The 11259-nt window shown below is 42.3% G+C and overlaps 1 protein-coding gene across 1 annotated transcript; it reads left to right on the plus strand.

Moving 5' to 3' along the window:
* Positions 1-537: 537 nt before the first annotated feature.
* On the plus strand, positions 538-975 carry LOC117211760. The gene has a single exon (XM_033455977.1). The coding sequence runs from the start codon at positions 538-540 to the stop codon at positions 973-975; it is 438 nt and encodes a 145-aa protein (XP_033311868.1).
* Positions 976-11259: the final 10284 nt, after the last annotated feature.

The following is an 11259-nucleotide window of genomic DNA, read 5'->3' on the forward strand; positions in this document are numbered from 1 at the left end:
TATTGAACCCTTCACTTCTGCAGAGATTATAGAATCAATCGGTCGCTTAAACCCCAAGAAAGCAGCGGCGTATGATCTAATAGGCAATAAAGCAATCAAGGAACTTCCCATAAAAGGGATTGCACTCGTCATATCGATTTTTAATGCAATTCTTCGCCTTCGAATACTTTCCTAAGGCCTGGAAAATTTCACTGATTACTCTCATCCCTAACCCCGGAAAACCAATATATGAAACTAGGTCCTATCGCCTAATTAGTCTTTTACCTACCCTGTCAAAACTATTCGAGAAAATGCTAACGAATAGACTCCTTCCACACCTAGAGGATTTGAAAACACTCCCAGATCATCAATTCGGTTTTCGGAAACAACATTCAACAGTAAAGCAAATCCATCGCATATTACCAACCCACATTATCAACCAAACCCTTGAAAAGAAAAAATATTACTCAGCGGTATTCCTAGACATTCTACAGGCATTCGGCAAAGTCCTACCACACACCTACTACTCCATCCTAAAGTCCTACCCACTTCTGTGAGATGGAGAGGCTGAAGACCGAAGCCGAGGACAGATGGAGGGTGGAATGGACGTTCCACAATCCCTACAGCTGGACTAAGAGGTTGATAGAGGACCCGTTGATCTTCTACAGAACGAAGAGGGGCGTCAACTACCACGTCATGCAGATTCTCACTGGGCACCGTATCTTCAACTGGTACCGTCACAGGATTGGGAAAGAGACGCACACCAGTTGCTGGGATTGCGGAGCCGCCGTGGACGATGCCGAGCACGTGCTGTTCTGGTGCCCTAGATGGACAGGGGAGCGCGCGGAGTTGGAGGCCGAGATAGGAGAAGAATGTAGGATAGAGAACCGGATCGTGGAGAAGCTATGGCTCAAATTTAGTAATGTGTGCACCACAGTCATGACGAATCGGCTTAACAAGGAGAGGGAGGTGGAGGCTCTGCGGAGAAGAGTTTAGCGTGGAAGATTGCCGATGAAGATGGGTACGCATAAATAAAGGCCAACCCGAAGTAATGTCGAATGATTGTACCGGGTTGGTACCTCGAGTACCTCAATGCAGTGAACAGGAGGAGGGCATTTTAGTGGGTACGGCGACGTCATCTGCCGAGTCCCACATAACTCAGTGACGCGGGTCATAACATTTTCCCCTCCTCGCGCGCAAAAAAAAGGTGTAGTTTATTGCAATAATGGGATTGTTACAGTTCTGACAATTAATCACGGTGATTAGGCACTCGCGACACCAGTGACAATCTGTATTGCCCGAGTAGCCGAGCTAACTGGACGTGCAAAGTAGTGCTTCAGAAAAGTGCGGCAAGTGGGGATGAGAAAGTTAAGAACGGTTACGCCCATAGCCAAACGGTGGAAACCCGTGTCTTCTATTAAGAAGACTAGCAACCTACCATGAAAAATATTGCACCAATAAAATTATAAACAAAAAAGATCAATGCTACATGTACAAAACAACAGATACATCAAAAACAAGTCAACAAACAAACCAAGGACAGGACTGCTCAGCCACAGTTGAAGTTGACATGGAAATCAACAAAGTAACAACTCAACAGGACGAAAGCTGGAAGGTAGCCAGCTATAACAAAAAAAGAAAAATAACAGGTAATCTAGATACGGAAAAGCAGCGATGGCTGCAAGAATTACCGCTAAGAAACTCCTTCAGCTCGCTAACAGAAGAATCAGACGACAACCCAACAAGCAACACCACAACCCAATCAACATATATCACAAACCCACCACCAATATTTGTTGAGGCGCAAATAATAGACCCGCTTATCGATCAACTTAACAATATTGTTGGAAAGGATAGTTACACAATAACACAAACAAAACTAGAACAAATAAAAATCTAAACAAACACACCAGAAAATTACAGAAAAGTTATACAAGATTTAAGGGGAAAAATGCCATATACCACACGTACCAGCTCAAAAAGGAAAGGAGCTACAAAGTAGTTATAAGAGGACTGCGCCCAAAAATCAACACAAAAAAACTAAGTGACGAATTAGCAAAGATGGGTCACCAAACAAGAACTATAAACAATATTACAAGGTACGATACGAAGCAACTACTACCGCCATTCTTAATAGAATTAGAACCTAAAAATAACAACAAGGAAATTTTCGATATTAAAAAAATCTTAAACACACTAATCACAGTCTAGCCATCCAGGCACAAAAAAGACATACCACAATGCATGAGGTGTCAACAATATGGACACAATAAAAATTATTGCAACAGGAACCCGGCGTGTGTCAAATGCGCAGAAAAGCACCTAACAGCGAACTGCCGACACACGGGAAAAATAAACGACGTCAAATGCTATAATTGCGGTGGAAATCACCCAGCGAGTTACAAAGGCTGTCTAGTAAGAAAGCAACTTCAAGGCAAACATTTTCCGCCGGGACAATCTCCACACGCAAGCACACGCAATTAGAAGAGCAGACAACACATGGGCAAGAAGCAACGAAGAGCAAGCTGAAGAATTTTCCAACCACCTATGCAACACATTCACGGCACACAACATCAACAACAGCAACCATAATAGTCATACGGACGAGGATGCGCTAACTACTAGTACACCAACTGACAATCACTACACCATACCCAAAGCAACAGCACAAGAAATCAGAAATATTATTGAGAAAACAAAAAACAATAAAGCACCAGCAATCGACCTAATTAACGGCAAAATCTAGAAAAACTTTCCGCCAAAAGCGATAAGACAAATCACAATAATAGTAAACGCAATACTGAGAATACAATACTTTCCAAAAGCTTGGAAACTGGCACAAATCATAATATATATAATATATGTCGGAGACGAGAGAATACCGGAGCCTCTGGAATTTTGGATAATCCCGCAACATTGTAATCTAGAGTCTACGACAGCTGTAATTAAACAATTGTAGTTATTCAATCCGATTGTAATTGTTCGAGATTGGTAATAGTGAGCTTTGGCTCGAGGCGACAGTCTGTCGCCCAACGTAGCCGCGGTCAAGGGATGAACGCTTTGTCTAACAAAGGTACGGAGTAATTCTATAGCTCTCCTTAAAGGAAATATTTATGATGGCACGCGACGGTAAACATTCCAACGGTCTCTGTCCCGTAGCTCGCCACACGCAGAGCCTATTCTCCGAGTAAGATGATTGCCAGATGTCGACGCGTCTTCGCAGTACATGTTCAGCTTTTTTTTGTGTGTGTGGAGAAATCCTCATGGACACTCCGCTGCTGCAGGACGCGTAGCAGCAGAGCAGTGTCGGTCTCCTAACAACTAAAACTCCACGATGACCATCCTACGCGTGCGACGGGGGTGTTCCAGGAACCTCAATGAATTAACTTATATTGCGCCCTCTTCTCGCTTCTCGCCTTGTTCGAGCTAGTCCTAGTATCTTCCGTCTATTGTGCTGGCGTTAGGGGGCTCCTTGCCCCTAGCGCTGCGCTCCTTCAGGCGTGGTCCGTTGGAACGGCGTTGGGGCGGCTTTAGGTCGCCTGACTGTCATCCTTCTCCATCGTCTTATCCTGCAGGGGTGAGAGTTTTTCTTCCTCTCCCTTTCCACTCGCTCCTTCGCAAGCATAACTCGCTCGCAGAAGTGGCGCACGTCCTCGTATTCCTGTGGCCCACTCAGCATCGCCTCTATAATCGCTGGGGGGGGGGGTCAGTGTTCCTCCTGTGGCGTGCCACAGGGAGTGTCGGGGCAGCTCCCACGCCGGGCAGAGCTCCAGGGTGTGCTGCGCCGTGTCCCTGTCCTCTCCGCAGTGGTGGCAGATGTCTGTCGTCTCCCGTCCAATTCTCTTCAGGAACTCACCGAACACGCCGTGTCCGTTGAGTACATGTTCAGCTAGCCTGAGGACCCGTTATAAATCTTAAGTCCTTCAAACAAACAGTCTTTGTCCCAACTACGAGAAGATACAGGAGACCTATTTTTCCAACGAACAACGTCTCCCACTAGCAACTTTCTCTCAAGGGCAACTAGCATCTTATTCTAACCAGCGATATGGAGATTACCCAATTAGCAGCAACGCCAATTTCCCTTACTTTCTGAACGAAGGCTTTTCTCGACGAATCCGATGATCTCGTGTCCTTAGACACACCCCGTGATAGTTTTCCTCTGTGGCATCATCGGAACGGGAAAGGCATTCTTTCTGGCGACCTCATCAAGAGTAACGTCTTTACAATCAGCAACTATTCAGACTTAGATTTCGTGAGAACGTTCATCTATCATCCCGTTGACCGCGGATTCGTTATCGAACCTGAGATCATTGTCACTAGTGCTGCAAGCGCTTAATCGCCGTGTTTGAACCTGTGTTACCCATACTTGTGTCAATAAACCGTAATGTTACTATACCGCGACAATGGCTAATTTCAATGAGGAATCATCTAACGCTCCCAACCCCATCCTCGACGTTTCTCCGACATATAAAAAAGGTGAATGAACAATTGCCCGTTCGTATACTTTATTCACAAGGCGAAGTTACACTTCAATAGCAAAATACAGACTGACTTACTGACTACAGGACTGGGATCTTTACCTCCTCACTATGATTCACATATCTCACGGGTGGGAATCCGGCTACTGTCTATTCTCACTGCTATCGCATGACCAGGTGTTATATGCATATTCTGAGATAGATCATGGGAGTTGTGGTGTCTTCACAAGAGATACCCTGCTTTCTCCCATGGGTTATTTACATTTTCCATTTCTGCTGCTATATTTTTATTGATTGTAGTATAATTCGACACTACGTTTGATGTACGGTACAAGGAGAAATGAGAACATTCTCAATATTATACGTTTTACGAGTTTATATTTTTTAAATGTTATATTTTATAAATTATATACATTCAGAAAAGATATGAAAGTTATAGAAGGAAATCTAAATAGAATCTTGTCATATTTTTTATTGATTACTATTAAAGTGTTTTGAAAGCAAAATGATAACATATAGCTCTACACAATATTTTATTGTTTTACTTCTCACTAAATTTTGCAAGTAAACCAATTAGTCAATCAAAGAAAGACTACAAATACATTGCAAATAACTGTAACGCCCTAAAAATTACAATATTCATTAATAGATATTGAAACATGGTAACATAATGCTTAGAAAGGTCTGTAAAATATAACACAAGGGTGAGCAGAGAGCAATCGCCGGTATCAATGAAAAAGGATATGCCAAAATAGTAGGTCTTATTAAACAATCTTTTATTAAACGATCAACGTTTTTTTGCAACGATGTAAACATTTGAAACATTCATCCAACACTGATACAAATTCAATAATCTTTTCGAACTCTTACAGCTCAACAAACCGGAAAACTACTATATAATAGCAGGAGACCTTAACGCAAAACATACAAGCTGGAAAAACGAAATAAACAACACGAGAGGCAACTTCATTAGAAACTGGCTAGACAATAAAAGCATCCATTACAAAACAAACTTATACAGTTACCCTCTTACCCAAAAGGACGCTCATACCTGGACATATGCCTAGCAGATGCGCGACTAAAATTTTAAAACCTACGTCCAAATAACACCCTCAAAACCTTAGCCTATGACAGTGACCATAACGCCCTAATATTTCACGTAAGCAAGGAAACATCTGACCTCCTAACACTCGAAGCACAGACCGAGATACCCAGGTACAACTACAAAAAGACAGACTGGAAAAAGTTCCAAAACATACTCGAACAAAACTGCGATCTAAAGATCTGCAACAACGTCAACCTAACAAACAGACAAATCCACGCATTCATAGACGAAATAGAAAAACATACACAAACCGCTCTCCAAAAATCTGTGCCTGTTGGAATACAACGATATCAGTCGCATGCGGATAGAGTGTTTGATCATACGGATTCTTCCGTTCGTTGCCCAGCGCCATCCCCACTAGCGTGCGTTCGTGAGATGCACCACGGCAGTTAGCACGTGCATGCTTTTTCAAAAAACGCCGGAAGAAACGTGAGGATATGGATGGAACATTCTAGATAGGCACGTCGAGAAGCTACTAGAAGGTTCTGTGACACATGTGGCGCCACACAGACACCCACACAGGTCACACTCATTACTGCATAGAGAGTGGGGCTCTAAACCTTTTCAAGGGCCATGGGTCACTAAGCCAGTCTGTGAATAACTAGCCAACTGTCTACATTCCAGAACGCACATTTATAACTCTCGAAATAATTGTTTAATAAATATCACATTGTATTATTTCAACACAAACATTGTGTCTTCCACAGAATATTAATCCTAATTCCAAGATTAAGTTCTAACAGTGCCAAACATAAAACAAAAAAACTCATGCGAGCCCTATATCAACAACAGAATAAAAGAGCTACATCGAGACAAAAGCTACATAATCTCCAAGATAAACAACATAAAACTTAACTATTCTTACGACAAAAGAGAAGAATTAGAATTCCTAAAGTACCTACTATACTAAATAAAAGCGCAAATGAAACAAGAATTCGCAAATTCTATAAACCATTACTGGACAAACAAAATAAAAAACATCTCCAAAAATAACTCAGCAAACATGTTCCCACAAATAAATCAAATCTTCAGACCAAAAGGACAAAACCCCATCCCACCTCTCAAATTGCCCCCAGAAAAAGCCTCCCTCATCCAAGAAGCAGGTATAACGATACACAACACCATCAAAGACACCGAGGGTAACTTCATAATGACTAAAACAACAGAAAAAGTAGACATTATCGGCACCCAGTTTTCCAAAATACACACACAAAACGAACACATGGGCCGAGATCAACTAAACAGAATTATCATCGCCGAAACAAACAAACTCAAAAATGAAATGGAACAAGACAAAGCGCTAAACAAAACAGTCTGCACATTCTCAAACGAAAATACCGCAGACAACTCCAAACAACCAGATCTAGAAATAAACTACTTCACAAATTACAATCAATTAAGCACAATATTCTCCAAACTAAACAACAAAAAATCCTCCGGCTTCGACGGCATACCAAACATTTTATTCAAGCGCCTACCGAACAAAATAAAATGGTACTGCACAGTACTCTTCAACAATGCACTAAACAACACATATTTCTCCAGAAAATGGAAAAAAGCCAAACTGATATCTATTACAAAAAAAAGATAAAGACGGCTCATCGCCCGCAAACCTACGACCCATAAGTCTCCTCCCCAACATAAGCAAAGTATTTGAAATAATCATAAACAACCTCTTAACCTCCTTCTGCACAAAAAATGACATAATCCCAGAAAATCAATTTGGCTTTCGGTACAAACATTCCACAATTCGCGCAATAAATAAATTTACGTCGGACATCTGCTGGGCCCTAAACGCAAAACAACGAGTAGCCGCCTGCTTAATAGACCTCGAAAAAGCTTTCGACACAGTCTGGATCCCAGGTATCATATACAAATTGATCAAGATAAACCTTCCTAAACACCTAATTAAAATAGTCTGGGTCATGATCACAAGCAGAACATTCGTAATGACAGAAGGTTCAAACACATCAAGCAAAGAATTCCCCATAACAAACGGTCTGCAACAAGGTACAGTAAATTCCCCGCTACTTTTCAGTATTTACAACAGTGACTTACTAAACCTCTTTAATCTCAATACATCCACCCACAAACGCTCCATAGCCTTCGCAGATGACCTAATCATCTACGTAACAGGCCGCAAAACGAAGACAATAAAAAATGAACTGCAAGAACTTTTCGAAAAAATAAACGACTATTACCACTCATGAAAACTAAAAATCAACACAAGCAAATGCGAAACCATACTCTTCGGACCCAAGTTAAGTGAAATCGGCCCAACAGAAAGAGAACACTGCAGAGAATTCCAAGTAAGAGAAAAAACAGACAAAGGGGCTCTCATACCACACAAAAATTGCGTAAAATACCTAGGAGTAAACATAGACTATAAATTAAGCTACAAGCAGCACACCGAAATTCAACTTACTAGGGCCAATAAAGCATTCTGGAAAATAAAAAACTATTCCACTCCAAACATCTCGACAGCAAAGTAAAAATTCTATGCTATCAAGCACTAATCAGACCGATCATAACCTACGGCTGCCCAATCTGGTACAACATATCAGCCTCCCAAATGGAAAAAATTCGCATATTCGAAAGAAAATGCATCAGGGCTTGCTTAAGTACTTACAGATCCGAACACAGCGCATGCAAAAAATATGTAAAAAACAAAATAATATACGACCTAGCCAACATTCACCGCATAGACTGTCACATCCTAAAGCTAATAAGAAACCACTTCGCGCAAGCGGCAAAGATAAAAAAAAATTGTTTAATCTTCAGTTGCTTATTTCCAAACGACGCATATTACAAAAACACTCTGACAACAGGCTACATCCCCCCCAGAAGCTTTCCTATACCTTGACGAAAAAAACTACCTCCAGGACCAAAATAATATTCCAATAATCTATCACATAAGAAGAAAAATAGGGATCAAAACTATACTTTACGAAGAAAACCTAAATGGACAGACCGCAGACACTAGGTGGAGATACAACATGGCGCTCCCTCTGAAAGACACTAAAGACAAACATAGAAAAAATACAAAAAAATATTGGTGGATACTGAATCCATAATAAAATAAGAGAGAAAATTCCATTAAACCGATTAAAACTCAATTCTGCCCCCGTACAACGATCCTCTAAGGCAGCGGAGTTCAAGGGCGTAAAAGAGGGAGTGAAGCCGGCAGCTTCGGTCACTTCTACAGTGACGAATAGGCCCGAGGTGTTGGAAGAGCACGGAATCAAAGATCAGCAGAAGAAGCTGGATACTGCAACTGCGAAGCATGCTTCTTCAACGTGAGGAGATGGGATCCGCCCCAATCCATAAGTCCCGAGAGCAAATGGACCGAGGAGAAGTTTCAGTCAGTATTAAAGAAGAAGTGGAGTGATGTCCAGCGTGAATGGCCCCTTGGCGACTGCGGATGTGGTCAGCCGGTGTGGGGTCTAGAGTGCGATGACTTTCTTACTACGTTGAGACGCGATGAATAACCCCCGCATGATCACTGCGACGGTTGTGACTTGGGCAGCGGCGTACTGGAGGAAAAAGGGTGAAAACGGGGAAGATGAAGGGGGTAATGGGCATTTACTGGTCCGACAGCGATGCGGTTAGAGATTTAGTCACGGCGAGCAGGGAGACCATGGACGTCCTGCAGAAGAGCGAGGGTGGGAAGATAAGGCCTGTCGCCAAGACCGGCAACTCCGTCATTCGCAAGATGAATTACCTGAGTGAGGTGCTGGAGAGAGGGTTGCACGGGAGTAAATTAAGCACGTTGTTCGCAGGTGAGCTTGGGAACGAGGCAATTGGCATGGATCTAATCGATGCGGCGAGAAATTTCCGTACATGGAAAGTGCCCCTTGTTCAAGCAGGCTTTGACCAGCATCAGAGAAATGTGGTGATAGCGGTGACGCTATTTTGCATAGGCAGACATCTTTTAAAATTTGTGCCGTAAATAAGAATAGTTATTTATATAATCAGTCTTACCTTGTCAAGGGGAAAGAGGATAAATTTCTTTATCACTGACAGGGTTAAGCATGCAGTACCTACAAATTAAATACATTGGCTCACCTTACCAGCGTGATAAGGGTGATGGGGCTAAGTGGGACTCAGCAGATGGTTGCCATACCGACTAAAAACCTCTCCTCTATCCGCTCTTCTTATGGTACACGTACCAACCCCGGAACTGCCTTTAGGCATCACTTCAGGCCCTAACTTCCTATTCTTCTTCTCCTTTCTACGTCCATCTCCTGTTTCTGCCTCGCCTTCATAATTCTTCTGCACAGTGCGTGGAACTTATTCCAGTTCTCTTCCTTAATTACCTCCTCAATAACATTTCCTCTCGTCAATGTCGTGCCAACATAGCTCTCCAGTTCGGTCCTATTGAGAAACCTGCCCCACCTAGGGCAGTGAAATAACGCATGCTCCGCGTCGTCTACCTCTGTGTCGCAATCCCAGTATCTGGAGTGAACTTCTTTGCTGATCGTCCTACGGTACACGTTGAATATCCCATGTCCAGTCAACAGTTGCATCGTCCAATGGTAAATATGTCTTTTGTATTTCTTAAACGTACAAGCGTCATTTACTAACATCTTGGTCCAATTATCTTCTCCATACACACTCCATTTATCCCTCTACCTGCCGTCTATACGTTCTCCCACTGCCCCCATTCTTTCTATAAAATTTTCAGCAATTTCTGCTCTAGACCCGTCAATATGCACAGCGCCGCACGCGACACAGTTCTGTATGCCGTAGACGATCTCATAAGTGCGGCCCTTTGTGCCCTCTTCAAGATGTTTCTATTCCTCTTGGTCAACAGCGCTTTGGTCCATACCGGGGACGCATAAAGCACCACCGACTCCCATATTCCATAGTAAAGCTTCCTGACTGAGCCAATGTGACCAGGGTGATATGCCTGGTAGTTATTTATTTATAGGGCTGCAGTGACATTCCTTAAATTAAATTTAATTAATTACATTGAATAATATTGAATGAATTTAATTAACGGTTGCACGCGGGCCTATGATACTTGCCAGTTAGAGTGCAGGTAATAAGTTGAATGGCTAATGTTGACGTTTAGGTTGTTGACGAGTGTGTAAAATTGTTAATGGTAGTAAGAATCCATGGGATGACAGATGCCTTGTTGTTGCTGGATCCTTGACAAGATCGAATTGCGATTTATATAACCAGTTTGCAATACCGCTTGATCGGCGCGAGTAGAGGCGACGCTTACGGTGACTGGCAATCGGCGCCATGTTGTGATAGTGACCTGCTCTTCAGAGTTCGATTTCGAGATCACTGCGTCTATGTCGGACGAGAATGCCGTATACGATATTAAACAGTTGGCGCCATATTGGGATGGTAGCTTCCTCCATAATCACATTGTGGTCGGCTGAGATAAGTTCCACTGGTGAGTGTAAGTAATTTTATTTACTTTTCATGTTATTTGCTTACCGCTCCTTCGGTTATTATTTGTACGGAGCTAAGCGTATAAAGTTGTATATGTTTGATTTGATGATATCCTCATATTATCGACAGTGACCTCCGAATACTGTCTGAGTTATCACCATATTCAGGGATAATTCGAATGTGTTGACCATGTTTAACGCATGTAAATATAGTTTAAGATTGGGAAAGTGGGGTTATTTTTGTTGGAATACAACGATATCAGTCGCATGCGGATAGAGTGTTTGATCGTACAGA

The sequence above is a fragment of the Bombus bifarius genome, unplaced genomic scaffold (genome assembly GCF_011952205.1).
Source record: "Bombus bifarius isolate JDL3187 unplaced genomic scaffold, Bbif_JDL3187 scf7180000008241, whole genome shotgun sequence".
Lineage (NCBI taxonomy): Eukaryota > Metazoa > Arthropoda > Insecta > Hymenoptera > Apidae > Bombus > Bombus bifarius.